Raw genomic sequence first — 16,712 nt, 5'->3', positions numbered from 1 at the left:
ATTTGTATTTGTTTCACAGACACAAGCATATCATTAACAATCTGCATGGAAATCTAGAATCCATGAGGAGACTGTAAAGGTGATTAGGATATTTAATCTGTAGTGAAAATGACTGTATTACTCTTTATTCAGATATAAGGAGAGAAGGGTGGAAGACATTTGTATGAGGGAACAGAACAGGTCAATAGAGACGGAAAACGTGGCAACGTGAGAGAAGTAGTCATGAAAGGATGAGAAGACCAGTGTAAAGGGAGGGGGCACATAATGGAAAGAAGCAGTGAGCAACAAGATTGAAAAATAGAAGAACCAGATCTTGAATGTCAGGGAGGTCCAGGGACTTTAACTTGTAGAGAATAGGAAGCCACTTAGCAGTTTGAACAGGAGACTAATAAGACAAAAAGATTATTTTTGAAGGCTTACTATGGTGGTGATGTTCAAAATAGATTATAAAAGACAGGAAAATTAAAGTTAAATTATAGCCCAAATTCATTAAATACCTTGGAAAGGATATATTTAAGCTAACCTTTCAAACTGGTCTGTTATAACTCTAAAACTGAATTTATCACAATTCCCAAAATATTTTTATCCTATTTTAAATTTATTTTTAAATTTAGACTTCTGAACTGTTTGTAAGCTATTCAAATTAAATAGTCAATGGAGAGTGTGATGCATTTAATTATTTTATCTGGTATTACTGACAGTTTTTCTGCTTTAAAACATTTCAGAGAAACATGTCTTGTCATAATTAGGATGTGGTTTACCTCGACTTATGTGCTTTTATTAACATATACAACTTACCAAAAATTCATCTAAGAAATTATTTTAAAGAATGCTGAAATCAAATTGCTTCTTTGTAATATTTAGACTTAAAAATAAACACAGACACCAACTGTTCCTCATGCACTTTCTTAGAGACATTTATATTTGAATTAACTGATTTCTAGCCTGATAGTTTTAATTCGTGAAAAAGTGTGAGGTTTTTTTTTTTTTTTGGCTTTTTTTGTTTTGTTTGGTTGTTTTTGTACCCAAGGCCTTTCTGTCAAGTATGTTTTACAACCATTGGGTCAAAATGCTGAATTTTCCACCAAAGAAGAAATCTGTTTTACTAACACTGAATAAAGCTTAGCTGTGTTATAACAAGAATTATTTTAGTCAAGTTCATTAGTTAACCAATGTATACTGAACTATAAAGCAAATCTTCTATACTGTAGTTTTAGAATAATACTTGCTTGCCGAACACTGTTGGTGGTCTAAATTCTGACCTTCCTCTATTATCTGCTATTCCAAACAGCAGGTACTCTAATTGATTCCCACTGAGAGCATAAAAGCAAACTTGGCAGCTTTTCAAAATAAGCACAGCCACATAGAATAAATCTCCTATAGAAGAGACCTCTTTACTCTTTATGTTCTGCAGCGGTCTTATGGTAAATAAATTACAGCCTCATTCTTAAAAACAACTCACTAATTCAGGAGTTCAAACCAAACTGTCAAAAGTAAGGCAAGAAAATGTTGAAGAAATGGTATGGATTGTTTTCACCTTAAGCGGTGGAATGTGTCAGCTGTGTGACGTTAGAGCAATGTGCTAGCAAGCCCTTCCTTCAGACGAGAATTCAGCAATTCTGATTGTTAGAACAAAACACTCTCCGTATGCTACACAGGCTAGAGCTAAGTGTTTTTTGTTTTTTTTTTTTAAACTTAATTGCTTAAACCATTTTTTATGTCCATTTAGAAAAGAACTTTAAAGCTTAAAACATTCTGCATAAGACTCTACATCAGAACACACAACTCAGCACTTCCTAGCAAAGAAATAAAAATAATACAATATTCCTTTTTTATTCCTCTATAATAAGACACCATTAAAGGCATATAACATGAATTCTGATGTTTATCTCAAGTAGGCTTTAAAAATGTTTACATGGAAATACTATATATCTAAATGGAAGGTTAAATGTCCAAGTATCATGAAATTTATCTTCAAAGTACCTGTACCCATTTCTTTCTTTACAGCAAATAGTTCCATTAAGATGGAACTTTACATCAAAATAAGAAAAATCTTAAGTGCATATACATAGAAGTAATAATCCTTGGACATGTTGATTTTGCGGTTACGTGTATTATCTTCCAAAATAAAATTTCAATAACTTAACATTTGATTGTAAATGTAGTTCAGTTATGGAGTAATTTTTCAAAAATATTATTTTCTGATCACAGTGCTCTTTAATATTATTAAGGACAGAAAGCAGGAGAGAGGAAGAGGGAGGGAGAGAGAGACAGAGAGAGAACAGAAAATACTCAAAAAAGAAAAAGCTGAAATCTAGTTCTTTGTAAACACAAAGAAAATTAAAAAATTAAGAAAAAATCAGAAGGCAAAAAATAAACACTATAAAATTAGGGCTTAGCTACATATATTGTAGTGTTTAAAAGAAAATAGGAAGACATTATAAACAACTTCATCCCTTTAAATTTGACAGTGAATATAAAGTAGGAAAATATTAGGAAATTAAAACCTACTAAGATTGACCAAAGGAGCCTGGTGGCACCATGGTTAAGCACTTGGTTGCTAACCAGAATGTCTGCAGTCTGAACCCACCAGCTACTCCATGGGAGAAAGATGTGGCAGTCTGCTTCTGTAAAGATTTAGAGTCTTGGAAATCCCATGGAGCAGTTCTACTTTTTCCTGTAAGGTGGCTATGAGTTGGAACCAACTCAACAGCAATGGGTCAAGATGGACCAAGAAGAAATAGAAAAGCTGAACAGTTTTATACCCATAGAATACTTAAAATTGTTAAAAATCTTCCCACAAAGAATATACCTGATTTAAAAACTAAAAATTTTCAAGAAATTTTGATTCTGAACTTACACAAACTCTATAGAAAACAGAAGTAGAAGAAACTTCAAAACTCACTCTATGATACACAAACCAGATATAGATTAAAAAAAAAAAAAAGCAAATTAGTGACCTACCTCATTTACTAGCTTAGATTTAATATCCTAAACAAATACTAACAGACTGAATCTAATAAAGTATAAAATAGATACAATAAAATGGATAAACCCAAGCTCGGCTTATCCTACAAATAAAAGATTGGTTTAATATTGAGAATTTGATAAATGTAATCAACCACCTCAATAACTTAAGAAACTATGATTTTTATATCTATGGATATAAAGTATGTAATATAATTTAACATTGATTCATTAAAAAAAAAAAGAAAATACTGCTGAACTAGCCATAGAAGGCAATTTCTTTACAACTAAAAGACATCTATGAAAAACCTCCAGCAAACATCCGATTAACACTGAAATGCTGAAAGCTTTCTTTTAAGACTAGAAACAGCACAAAGATGGCCTTTTGGCACTATCATAAGGAAGTGAATACATGGTGTATTCAAAGTGACAACAGAAAAAAAAAACTGTCAATCTAGACTCCTGAACTCAGCTAAATTTTTATTCAAGACTGAAAGTTAAATAAAGAGTCTTTCAAGGAAACAAAAACTGAGCAGTTACCACCCACAGATTCACCCAAAAGGAACTTTTAAATGATGTACTTCAAGAAGAAGGAATATGATCTCAGAAGAAAGGCCTGAAAGTCAAAGTTCTGAAAGGTCTGAAAAGTAAAGAGAATGATAAAGATGAGGGTAAGTCTAAATAGACACTGACTGCACAAAGCAAAGGTAATTAGATTTTAGCCATTAATTGTAAATCTTATTAGTGCGAAGAAATGCTAGAAATGTTGATCATTTACATTCAGAAACTTTATCCCCTAACAGAGAATATTTGAACACTGCCAGTGAAGTATGCTTGATGTCTTCTCTTTCACCTCCCCCACTCCACATACTTCAACATTGCTAGTGGTAGAAGTTGAGTAATAGGTATGGGAAGGAAAATGTAGTCCATGCATAGCCAAAGCATGAAGCAGTGAGCTGAAAAGGAATCTTCAATAGAATACATCAGGAAGAAACACTAACAGTTTGTGCCACACAGGGACTATATTACTCATTAGGGAAAGGCAAATCAAAACCACAATGAGATATCACTCACTTCACAACCACTGAGATGGCTATGATTAAAAACAGTGTTGGTGAGGATGTGAAGAAATTGGAACCCTCATTCATTGCTAGTGGATTGTAAAACGCTACAGCCACTATGGAAGAGAGTTTGGTGATTCCTCAAAAGGTTAAACAGAATTACCATATGACCCAGCAGTTCCACTCCTAGGCATATACCCAAAAGACTTGAAAGCAGGAAACAGACAAATATTTGTATTACCAATGTTCATTGCAGCACTATTCACAATAGCTAAAAGGTGGAAATAGCCTTAATGTCGCCCAAAAGATGAATGGATAAACAAAGTGTGGTACAGAATACAATGAAATATTAATTACTCAGCCATAAAAACAAATATAGTTTTGATACATGCTACAACACGGATGAACCTTAAAAACATTACGCTGAGTGAAATAAGTCAGTTATAAAAAAGGAACTATTGTATGATCCCACTTTATATGAAATATATAGAATGGGCAAGTTTATACAGAGAACAAAGTTTGTTAGTGATTACCAGGGGTAGATGGGTGGAGGAAGGAAGGGGGACTCATTGCTTCAGGGCACTGAGCTCCTGTTAAGAGTGATGGAAAAATTTGTAAATAGATAGTGGTGATGGTTGAACAACATGACGAATGTAACTAATGTCACTGAATTGCACATATAAAAAAATGTTGAAATGGCAAATGTTTTGTTACATATATATTTACTACAATAGTAATAATAATAATAATAAGTCTGGTAGTGGTATAATGATGGACATATAAACCAATGGAATATAACTAAGAGTCCAGAAATAAACCCATACATCAACGCTCAATTGATTTTCGACAGGGTGCTAAGGCCATCCAAGGGGTAAAGAATAGTCTCTTTAATAAATGGTGCTGGGCAACTGGATTTCCACAAGTGAAAGAATGAACCTGGACCCATACCTCACACCATATATAAAAAGTAACTCAAAATGGATCGAAGACCTAAATGTAAGGATTAAAATCATAAAACCCTTAGAAGAAAATATAGGGGTAATGTTTTGGGATCTAGTTTTTAACAATGAGTTCTTAGATATGACACTGAAAGAACAAGCAGCAAAAGACAAAATAGATCAATCAGATTTCATCAAAATTAAAAAAAAATAACTTTTGTTCATCAAAGGACTTTATCAACAAAGCAAAGAGACAACCTACAGATTGGGAAAAGATTTTTGGGAACCATACATCTGATAGGGGTTTACTATCCAGAATATATAAAAAACTCCTGTAACTGAACAACAAAAAGACAAGCAAACCAATCAAAAAATGGGCATAAGATGTATAACTTTTGAACCAGCAGAGAAAAATTCATTTTGATCAATGAGGAAAAGAGAAAAAGAGAAAGAATAATGCATAAATACAAAACACAAACACAAAATAGGTTGACAGAAAAAAATCCTAATACACACAAATTAAATTCAAACATTTTAAACTAACTGATGAAAATACAAAAACTAATAGATTAGATTAAACAGAAAAATACAAGATCTAGCAATTAGTTTTCTCTAGAAGATGTGACTACATCTCTACAATATTTATATTTAAAAAGATTGAAGATAGAGATATAGAAAAATTACCTGGGAAAACAAAACAAAGCAAAAAGGAAGGATTGTGGCTTTCATACCAACAAAATAGATTTTAGGGCACAAGATATAATGAGGGATAAAGGAGAACTCAAAGGAAAGGTAAAAGGAAAATTTTCACAATCAAGAATGTGAAAAAAACATAAAAGTATATGCACTTAACAATATAACCTCAAATTATATTAGGTAACAACTGACAGAATACAGGGAGAAAGAGATAAATCTATAGTTAGAGTTGGTTATTTTAACACATGCTTCTCAGTAACTGATAGATAAATAGAACAAACAAAAAAAACAGCAAAGAAACAGACATTGTGAAAAATAAGATTAATAAGTTTGATATAAGATACACTGATAAAGAACTTTGAAGAACACATATCCCTTTTTAGTCACAAAGAAAAATCACTAAAATTTATCATGTATTACATTAAACAGCAAACTTCTATAAATTTCAAAGAACAGATATCATATAGACTATTTCAACTTATTGCAATGAAAGTGAGTATAAATAATCAGAGGCCATCTTTAAAAACAAATCTTCCTTCCTTATTTAATTAAAAACCAAATCCAAATTGTCTCTGGTGCTAAAAAGAAATATTTAAGCAGAAAGAAGATGAATATATCATGTAAGAATTTAATTTCAGGGTAGGGAAGAATTTGTATAAGATAGGGGAAAAAAGGGAAACTTTGATGGATTTGACCATCCAAAATTAAAGGACAAAGGACACTGTATACAAAATTAACACAGACACGACACACTGTTTATAACTAACAAAGAATTATCATCTAGAACATAGAAAGAACTGCTGAAAATCAGTAAGAAAAACAGAAAATTAAAAAATAGGCAAAAGTATAAATAGTTTACAAAGATAGGGACTTAAAAAATGAGAGCCCACATCAACAAGCAGTCATGGAAAAATTTTATTTGTAAGAAAATGAATTAAAGAGCTAGATTATCCTGTCAAACAAACTGTCCTCAAACTCATGATATGTACTCACAGACTGTGTAGCTCATAGGATAAGATGAAGCTTTGATTTTATCACAAAACAGGAAGAATCAATTCCCAGGGGTTTTAACCCACTATAACTTACTGCCTTTAAAGGAAGGAAGACCTTTAAAATCTGTACCTTATCCAATATCTTGACATAATTTCACAATGATGATGTTTCAGATGCCCAAACCACTACTAGCCATCAAGGGCTACTTTTTAATTCCAAATTCTTGTTGCCTCTGGAATTTTGCAACACCAAATCACAGAGACCCTGTCTTCTAGAATTCCTCATAAGGTACCTCATGTCAATGCCAGTCAGCTCATTGGAGCACGAGAGGTTTTAGAAAGTTCTATATATTTTGATATGTCAAGAAGATTTAAGAGAAAGTAAATTGGACCTTTCCACGTTACTTTTCTAAATCATCACATAATTCAGTTATGCTAGAAAATTTTCTACATAATATATATGCAACTCCTGGTATGCCTAATCCAAAAACAAAGGCAGAACCTTACGTTTCCTGGAGCCCTTCAATTTTTATCGCACATCCTTCCAACACAAAAGGAGTAACTCTTGTGGGATCATTTTCTACTGTTTCTAAGGAAACATCTTACACATACCTGTATTCTAAGCCAGGTATGTAATTTCAGGTACCTATCACAATGACTTGATATGATTGAAGCTGGTTCAGCCACAAGACGTCAGATCGTGCTAAGGCACCAATTGCTTAGGGCTTAGGAACAATGCCATCCAAGAAGTTAACCATATGCAAATTAATGCAGAAGAGTCAGCTGTTATTGCTGGGTAAAGATGTTTCACAAGCATCTGCACAGCGGTGCCTTTAAAAGTTGTGCAGATGTAAGCTGTTTATTCTAAAGGTAAATTTATAGCATTAATTAGATAACATGCATACAATGTTAGAGTCCTTAGTTGTTGTTGTTAGTTGCCATCCAGTACTTAGTATTTATGTGTTAATACCTATTTACAAGTCTGGAAGGACAATATCCAATTCAGATGCTATGGATCCCCTGCCATTTTCAGATTCAAAATTTATATTGTTTCTAAGATTCTATCAGAAATATACATGCTGAAAAATCATTGTGAACCCTCACTCCATGGAACTTGATATTTATTTATAACTGATCAGAAATGAGATGATCATTTGTTGTTGTTGTTAGGTGCCATCGAGTGGCTTCTGACTCATAGAGACCCCACAGGGCAGAGAAGAATGGCCCCATAGGGTTTCCAAGGAGAGGCTGGTCAGTTCAAACTGCGAACCTTTTGGTTAGCATAAAGATGTCTAAGTCATTTATAAGCTGCAAAACATAAGCTATCTGCCCTTATTGGTTTGCTTCTGTATAGTCATTGCATTATTACTCTATGTTATCATCATATTATCTAGACATATTATATGTCTGGGAATCAAATACTTCCATGTGTGAAAGCTTAGAATCATCACTATCATTCAATCGATCCATTTATTAACAAATATTTATTGAGCACTCTTTTAGGTGCTAGAAATGCAGTGAAAAAAGGACCGACCATATCTCCGATGTCATGGAGTCTATCTTCTGGAAGATTTATCTTCTATAAAACCTAGATGGAAGATTGGCAGGTATGGTGACTCCACATGGATCAAGTTGAAGGTATGTAAGTGTGGCTTAACAAACAGAACTATTCAATCTTCTACATTCATAACTACTTGATCTTAGATTTTTAAGTTAGACCTTCTGACACTAGTTATGTTTCCAGGAATTTCAAGATAGTTTCAAGTAATAGTGTGCCAAACCTTTTGAAATAATTTTATTCCACTTTGGCTTTTGGCACAGAAGATGACTTCCTCTTTGACATACCTTTGCTTAACCTCCAAGATCTTATTTTTTCTTGGTTCTATTACTTGGATCTACAATTAACACCCATGGAAGCAGTGCTCAACAAATCAAACTACATATTGCATTGGGCAAATCTGCTGCTAAAGACCTCTTTCAAGTATTAAAAAGAAAGATGTCACTCTGAGGACCAAAAGTGCACCTGACTCAAGCCATGGTGTTTACAGTTGCCTCAGATGCATGTGAAAGCTGGACAATGAATAAGGAAAACTGAAGAAGAATTGATGCCTTTGAATTGTGATGGCAAAGAATATTGACTATACCACGGACTGCCAGAAGAACAAACAAATCTGTCTTGGAAGGAGTACAGCCAGAATGTTCCTTAGAAGAGAGGATGGCGAGACTTCATCTCACGTGCTTTGGACATGTTATCAGGAGGGAGCAGTCCCTGGAGAAGGACATCATGCTTGGTAAACTATAGAGTCAGTGAAAAAGAGGAAGACCCTCAACAAGATGGATTGACACAGTGACTGAAACAATAGGTTCAAACACAGCAACGACGGTGAGGCTGGCGTAGGACCAGGCAGTGTTTCATTCTGTTGTGCATAGGGTTGCTATGAGTTGGAATCAACTGGATGGCACCTAACAACAACAACATTCCTACCTCACCAGACTTCAGAGTTTATTTGTTGCTTTCTCCTCATCTTCTTAACCTCTACATATTGTAGTCACCTAGGTCTCAGTCCATGGAAAATAACTGGAACTCAATAAATATTTGTCAAATCAATCATCGAATCTGTAAACAATCTCTTTTATGGCTATATCTATCTACCCACTTATCTGCTATCTATCTATCTCTCTATCTGTCTGTCTGTCTATCTATCTGGTTCCTATACTAAGCATACTATACTGATTTGGGACTGGAATGATGATTTTCAAGGGTAGTGTTAGAGTACTGTTTTGGAAGCACAGAAGTCTAGCCTTTTTTCTCCAAGAAAGGCTTTGAATGATAATTTAGTCCCACTTCTTATTCAACAGAAGTGTGGCTGAGAAAGAAAAAGGGTACTGACTAAGTTTACGCAGCTAACGAGAGGCAGAACCACTGTTAGAGCTCAGGCTTCCCACTTCTCACGTCAGCACTATCAAATTAAGCTCAACCCAGAGGCACTGTTTTCCTGCAGCTGCCCAATCCTGCACTTTCTGGCATTATTTTTTAAATTGACCTGGATAAAGGTTACACAGTTTCTTATAAATAGAACTGAAGAAAAAAACTTGATACTGATATAAATAAAATGCCACTCATGTATGAAATTTTAGAGAAAAAAAGGAGAAAATTTCTAGATGTCTAAAACCTAAAACAACTTTATTTGCAAAGCTGAAAACAAGGCAATATCCTAGGATACAGAGAAATATAGATTTAAATATCCCAAAATAAACGGTTATATTTTCAGAGATAAGGAAAAAGAAAAAAAACAAAAAACCAGTGCATGTAGGTTAGTGAGAAATAACAATGTAAATAAAGCAAGTTAGCCTAGAATAATAAAAGAAATCAATTAAGATTTTTTAAAACCCTTATGGTTGAGGTACTATAGCAAATAAAATGAATTCAGTTTAAATTCAGGGCCTGACCTAAGATTTTCGCCATACAGAAGACAATATATAAAGAAGACTGGGTTCCATAGAAGGCAGTAAAGCATAGGGTTACAATGTGCTCTTCCTTAGATTTAGAGACATCTGTGTTGGTGTCTGACACTCCCTCTTAACAGGTATATGAACTTGAATGTGCTAATTAACTTCTCTAGGCCTCAATTTGTTGATCTGTAAAATAGGATGAATGATAACTATGATACATATTACTGTAAAATTAAATTATAAACAAATAATTTAACATACTATGTAACATAAATTTAGAGTTCAAAATTATAGAATAGTAACAGTAACATTTAACTAACTGCAATAGGACAGTTTTAAAAGCTTTTCAAAACAATATTTATGGAAAAGAACCTAAAATTTACCAAAATCATATTTGTGGCTAATCATTTGCTGATTTTTCTAACACTTGGGGTACTTTATAAAGCCTGAAAAAAGTGACCGTTTATCGGCCCTATCAATTTGCTATACCATATGTACTGTAACTATCTCCCAGGCAATACTATCACAGTAACCACAAATAGCCTGCTATGTTTTCCAAAGCAATGGAAATAATATCTAAAGCAACATTAGTTTTAGCACATAGAAGTATTTGCCCTCAAATCCAACCATGTGCATCTTGTAACATTCATTTTACCATAGACCAAGAAAGATGATTGTAACCCATATTTTGGTTGTCTAAAGGCCCAGAATGGAGAGTAAATGAGAAGATTAGTAGATGACATGAGAAGACTATCAGGGGCAGATTACACAGGGTCCAGACTGACTACTGTCATCATTATCACACATGATGCTGGGTTCTCAGGGTCTGTGGCTATGCCACAGGTGTGCACTTAGGAATCAGATCATGATCACATACCCACACAATTTCCTTTTGAATTCCACTTTGCCAAATAAGTATTACAAACTATAAATTATTTCACATCTCATAGTTTTTGCAACTCTAGTTCATTCATATATTCACTCACTTTAATCAGAAGTCAAATATTCAGTGAGTGCCTACTATTTACCTATCACTGGGCTAGATGCTGGAAAAAATGCTCTCTGTCCTCATGGAGATTACATACTAGTGCAGGAGATGGCTAATAACCAAGTAATAAACAAGCATGTGAATAACTGTTTTGATAAGAACTATAAAGCAGAGAAAGCATGAAATGTGTTGCAATGTTGTATGTTCTTTTCTATATAACAGATTTTATCTGTGTTGCCATTGTCAAAAATAGCGTTGTGCTCAATAGCCAAACTCCTGTCAAGACAATCACAGAAACTTAGTTAGGGTGAAATACAGCTACGTTTCAGGAATACACAACCAGTTTATTCTAAGCATAACTTTCCCTTTATTCCTGAAAAAGAAAAGTATGCGTATGTTGGGAAGAAGTAGGGAGATGGAAATGGGCAGGTAGTGGATGGGCAGCAGGAGGAGAAAAGAAAAAAGAGAGAGAAGGGTAAATAGAGGTAAAATCATAACATCAAATGAGAAGTCCAATTTACTCCATCCTTTATATTTTCTAGACCTGGAACAACTGGCATCTCCAAGTAATTACCAACTCTATGAATGCTGATATAAAGACGCTGCTTAGTTTACCATCATACTTTTACCTTTTTCCTCTAGTGCAGCTATTTAGATGATGTACTCTCTAATTTTCTTTTCTTTAAAACATATTTTTAAGTTTTATTTTTAGGATTGACTGGCATAATACAAATACTTCCCTGACATTAGCACCAGTTTCTAAACAGAAATCACTGGGTCATTTCTTACTGACTTTGATTAAATGCTCACATCTTATATCTATTATTTCCAACATGTAAGGGGAAAAAATGCAGGAAACTTTGCTTAAAGAAAAAATCTTTCTTTCTGGGATCGGGTGGGATGCCTTTGATCCACAAACTCTAAAATGAGATCATCTTCCCCTCTTTCAATCTATACTTCTAAACAATGAATGTGAACATACACTTAAAATAAAAAAAAAAAAACAAAACCCTACCTGGATATGACTCTTACCTGCATCTCTTGACAAAAGGAAGCCAATGGCCCAAAGAGAATCTGACATTGCTCATCAGCAGTGTATGTCATCCCTGGCAACTTGGAGGGGACCATCACAGAATTGACACTCTGGGGATTTGTCTGTAGCAAGCAGTTACTGGCCTTTGACCTGGCAATATGCAGATAGGTGTAAAATTTTGAATTTAATATAAAGTTATTATTACTAGTTAGTATATCAACAGGAAACATTTTTATAATACTAAAAATATGGTCTTACTCTTATTTGTAAGCTGTTCTATTGAATGCTTGTAGAAATTATTCCATAGATGAGAATCATTTATTTATAATTATTTACAAATAATCACAAATAATAATAATGTTCAAGTTAACGAAACTTTTCAGTTTACAAAGGCCTTTCATACTGATTAAGTTAGCTACATAAAATTGTGAGGTGAATATTATCTTATGAATGTCTTAGATGAGGAAGCTCAGAAGAGAGTAATTTGCCCAACAGTAATGTGTGAAGGTAATAAAATGCTATACTCAAGGATTTAAAGAATGTATGGAAAGCATCCTCGGGTATTAACAGTAAGGATTTTTTTGTACTTGACACTGGTTTGTAATACAACTTCCATTTGTGAAGTGACATTCAATTTGAACACAGTTCAGACTCATGTGAAAACAGTCATATAACATCACACATGTTCCTTAGGAACTCATTTAGACCCACTGAAGGGCTACTGACACAGCAAGGTGGTGTGTTCAAAATGTTAAACGCTCTGAGTGTTTCCTAGACTGCCATGACAAAGAACACGCTCAGAATATACTGCACACATTTTACAATGGAATTATAATATATTAAACATCATATTTAAGTAGATTTTTTTTCTCCATCTTACAGGAAAAATCTGCTTGCCAATTTAAATGGTACAAAAAAAAATGAACAAAGTTTATTTGTGTAGTGAATTTAGCTAGTGAGGTGTTTATATATTCTTATTTAATTAAACTTCCAGATACCTTAAGCATCTCTCTCTCGCTAATTCCTTTGCATATCATCTACTGTTTCAGCTTTGGTTATTACTACCAGATGAATACTAAAGAACAAGTCCTTCAAAATGAAAATTACAACAATAATATTTTTTGCTTCTTTCTCCAATTAGGCAGAAGCTAGGTGTTACCAGTATTGAAGGCGTTAAGAAGAGAATGCGGGACTATTATAACAGTGAAAACTATTTATTAATGAAAAAAGATCAACAGTTTAGAAGTATCACAGGGAAATATGGAGATTTTGCTAAAGAGCTTCCTTGTGATAACAGATGTGTTCTATGATGAGTGATAAGAATATTTTCCATTGGGAGACAACTGAGAGGCAATTAAATACAGTGATAGATTTTTTTTTTTTTTATCATTATAGTAGTTTTTCAACCTCACAACTCATTCTGTTTCATCTTTTTATTTGGAAAATGTGGTAACTAAGAAGTAGATGAGTTAAAAAGTGTGTCCTAATCCACATCATGATTCAATAGAAGAGCCAAGATTGGAAACCAAGTGCTTTGATTCCTTTCCATTCCTTGTGCCCTTCCCAATCTGCCACACTGCCTTTCCTGGTCAGTAGAGGAAGCAGGTACACCAAAAACATTCACAATGCAACAATAATAAGTGACCTCAAGTACCTGAGAAATCTTTCCAAATCTTCCTTGCTACACCGGGACCATGAAACGTCACCAAGATTTTGTCCTTTAATCCATTCACCAGACATGATATGAAGACCATCAGCACATGATGGGTGGTCATTGTCATGATTAATGCCCATGCTGATTCAGAATACAATTAAAACAAAAAATTTGCATTAAGCATTACACTTTTTAAACTTTTCATAACTGCAGTTAAATATCACTTAAAATAAGGGGAGAAAAATTATTTTTAAAGATCAAAATAAAATTAGATTTCAGATTAATTCATTCTTTAATTTTGTTACTCCAGATTAAAGTAAATGTTTTTATTTAATAGAAAACATTTATGTCATCTACCTGCAAAATGACATGCTTAGGTCACTTATAAAAACATGCTCTATCGACATATTTTTCACATAGCAAACCAAAAAAAAAAAACAAACAAACCCATTGCTGTTGAGTCAATTCCGACATAGTAGTATGTATAAAACACAGAAATAATTTCTGTTCAAGCACAATTAGATTGTTGCTCTCTCCTGAAGCTCCTTTATTCACACCTTTCATCAAATCTGAAACCATGTTAAATTATAATCCCTTACTATTTATTACCAATTTATTTCATTAGACCCTCTTCACCTACCCCATGTAACACAAACTATTCCTCGGAACTCTTCCAGATTCTTGATCGTATTTTTTTTTTACTGAAACCCAAATTTGTTTCTTGAAACTAGAACTCCACTCTAAAAATCTCTCATCTCCAGATAAATGTTCTCGAAGCATCTTAAATTCAACATGTCTAAAATCTGCACTCATCATTTTCTCTTTCAAACCTCTGTTTACTCTTGTATTCTTTTTCTCTCCCGCTCTTTCTTATGCCTTTGCTATCTTCCCAGTCTGCCAAATCAGGAATCTTCAAGTTGGCATTTATTCCTTTCTCTCCTACATTATCATCCAGGATCTTTTGACTAAGTGTTAGGGGTGGTGCAAATCATTAGGCACTGGACTATTAACCAAAAGGTTGGAGGTTCCAACCTACCCAGGGGCTTCTCAGAAGAGAGGCCTGGTAGATCTACTTCCAGAAGATCACACCCTTGAAAACCCTGTGTAGCACAGTTCTACTCTGCAGCACATGGGGTCGCCATGAGTCAGCATTGACTGGACAGCAATTGGTTTGGTTTGGTCCTTTTGGTTTAGGGGCAAATCCTACCAATTTTAGTTTCTAAATATTTCTCTCCACTGTCATGTTCTTTCTATTCCAATTGCTATTATTAAAGAGGATTATATAATATTTAAACCAATTGCCATCGAGTTGACTCTGACTCATGGCAACCTCATGTGCGTAAGAGTAGAACTGTATTCCATAGGGTGTTCCATGGCTGATTTTCAGAAGTAGACTGCCAGGCCTCTCTTCCATGGCGGCCCTGCATAGACTCAAACTTCCAAACTTTTAGTTAGCAACCGAGCATGTTAACTGTTTGCACCACCCAAGGACTCCCTATAATACTTAGTCTTGACAATTATTATGGCGTTCTACCTGGTTTCTGTACCTCTAATCTTCACCAACTCTTCCCACCCCATTCCCCAACCACCTCCCACCTTCCCTGCCCTGTATCCTGCTCCCAGTGAGATATATTTAAAACACAATCTAACTGCCACTCCTCCGGCAATTTCCAGCTCTTTAACATGGTACATAGCCCCTTCACCTTCTTTCATGTCATTTATTGCATTTTTTCTTCAGCAATACAAAATGACTTGCAGTTTCCCAAATATTATGTTGTTTCTTATTCCCTTGTAATTAATATAGTTTTTTTAAAACATCTTCTACGTGTCATATACTATATAAACAGCTTTAAAAGCTTGAGTTAAACACACCAATGAAGTAGGAACTACTATAACACCCATTTTGCTGATGAGAAGTAAAGTAACTTGCACAAGGTTACACAGTGAGCAATGGTGATATCTGAAGTGAGATGGCTGGCTCTAGAACTCGTGTGATTAACCATTACACATCTGCATCTGCAACTTTCCATCAGGCTGCACTCCTGCCTCCAGCCAAAGTGCCTTTTCTTCAACTTCTTGGCCTGGATAAATTCTATTTGATCTTCAAGATAAATGCATATCATCTTAAGGAAGTTTTCTTTTGCTCAACTCCACCTCACCTGATACATTTTTTTTCTTTTCCCACCATACGATTCTGTGCACATCACTGTCATAGCATTTTCCACATTGCATTATACGTTTTTATTTTTGGCTAACTCTCCAGGTTCTTGAGGACAGGAATTTATTCCTCTAAGAGCCTGACATAGAGGGATCACACTTTATAACCCATGGTGAAATACTGAACCAAGCCATCATGTAGAATCACCTCTATTCAGTAAAAACTTTATATAACTTCCAATGAACTCTCATAATGAAGCCATTAAAAATAATTATTTGTGAGTGAACGTTAATGTTGAAGAAGCAGAAAGAAGAAAGTTTGCTTCTGTATATGCAAAGTCTGAGATGATAGCAGGATAGTCACATGTTCCCTTTTCTTATTCTATAATACCCCAAAAAACCAAACCTGTTGCCGCTGAGTCAATTCTGACTCACAGCGATCCTACAGGACAGAGTAGAACTGCCCCACAAAGTTTCCAAGGAGCAGCTGGTAGATTCGAACTGCCGACCCTTTTGTTAGCAGCCATAGCTCTTAACCACTGTGCCACCAGGGCTCTCATTCTCTAATAGTCTACATAATAAATAAAATTGTCTTTCATAGTGAAAAATTCTGAATGATAAGCATATCTATATTTTATTTTATTTTTTATTGTACTTCAGGTAAAGGCTTACAGAACAAATAGTTTCTCATGAAACAGTAGTACACATGTTGTTTTATGACACTGGTTAACAACCCCACAACATATCAACCCTCTAACTTCTCAACCTTTTTT

The 16,712-nt window shown here is 34.3% G+C and overlaps 1 protein-coding gene across 1 annotated transcript in view; it reads right to left on the bottom strand.

Annotated features, from left to right (window-relative positions):
- Positions 1–16,712, bottom strand: part of ADAMTS19 (ADAM metallopeptidase with thrombospondin type 1 motif 19) — a gene marked incomplete at its 3' end in the record, with an annotated part of 285,099 nt that overhangs the window by 96,047 nt on the left and 172,340 nt on the right. Inside the window, exons 9-10 of the mRNA XM_004384305.2 lie at positions 13,783–13,923; positions 12,128–12,278 (exon numbers count right to left, since the gene is read on the bottom strand). Coding sequence (XP_004384362.2) covers positions 12,128–12,278; positions 13,783–13,923 — 292 coding nt within the window. The remainder of the gene's footprint in view (positions 1–12,127; positions 12,279–13,782; positions 13,924–16,712) is intronic.

Source organism: Trichechus manatus, unplaced genomic scaffold, assembly GCF_000243295.1.
Source record: "Trichechus manatus latirostris isolate Lorelei unplaced genomic scaffold, TriManLat1.0 scaffold00121, whole genome shotgun sequence".
Classification (NCBI taxonomy): domain Eukaryota; kingdom Metazoa; phylum Chordata; class Mammalia; order Sirenia; family Trichechidae; genus Trichechus; species Trichechus manatus.
This window is presented reverse-complemented; position numbering and strand designations above follow the sequence as displayed.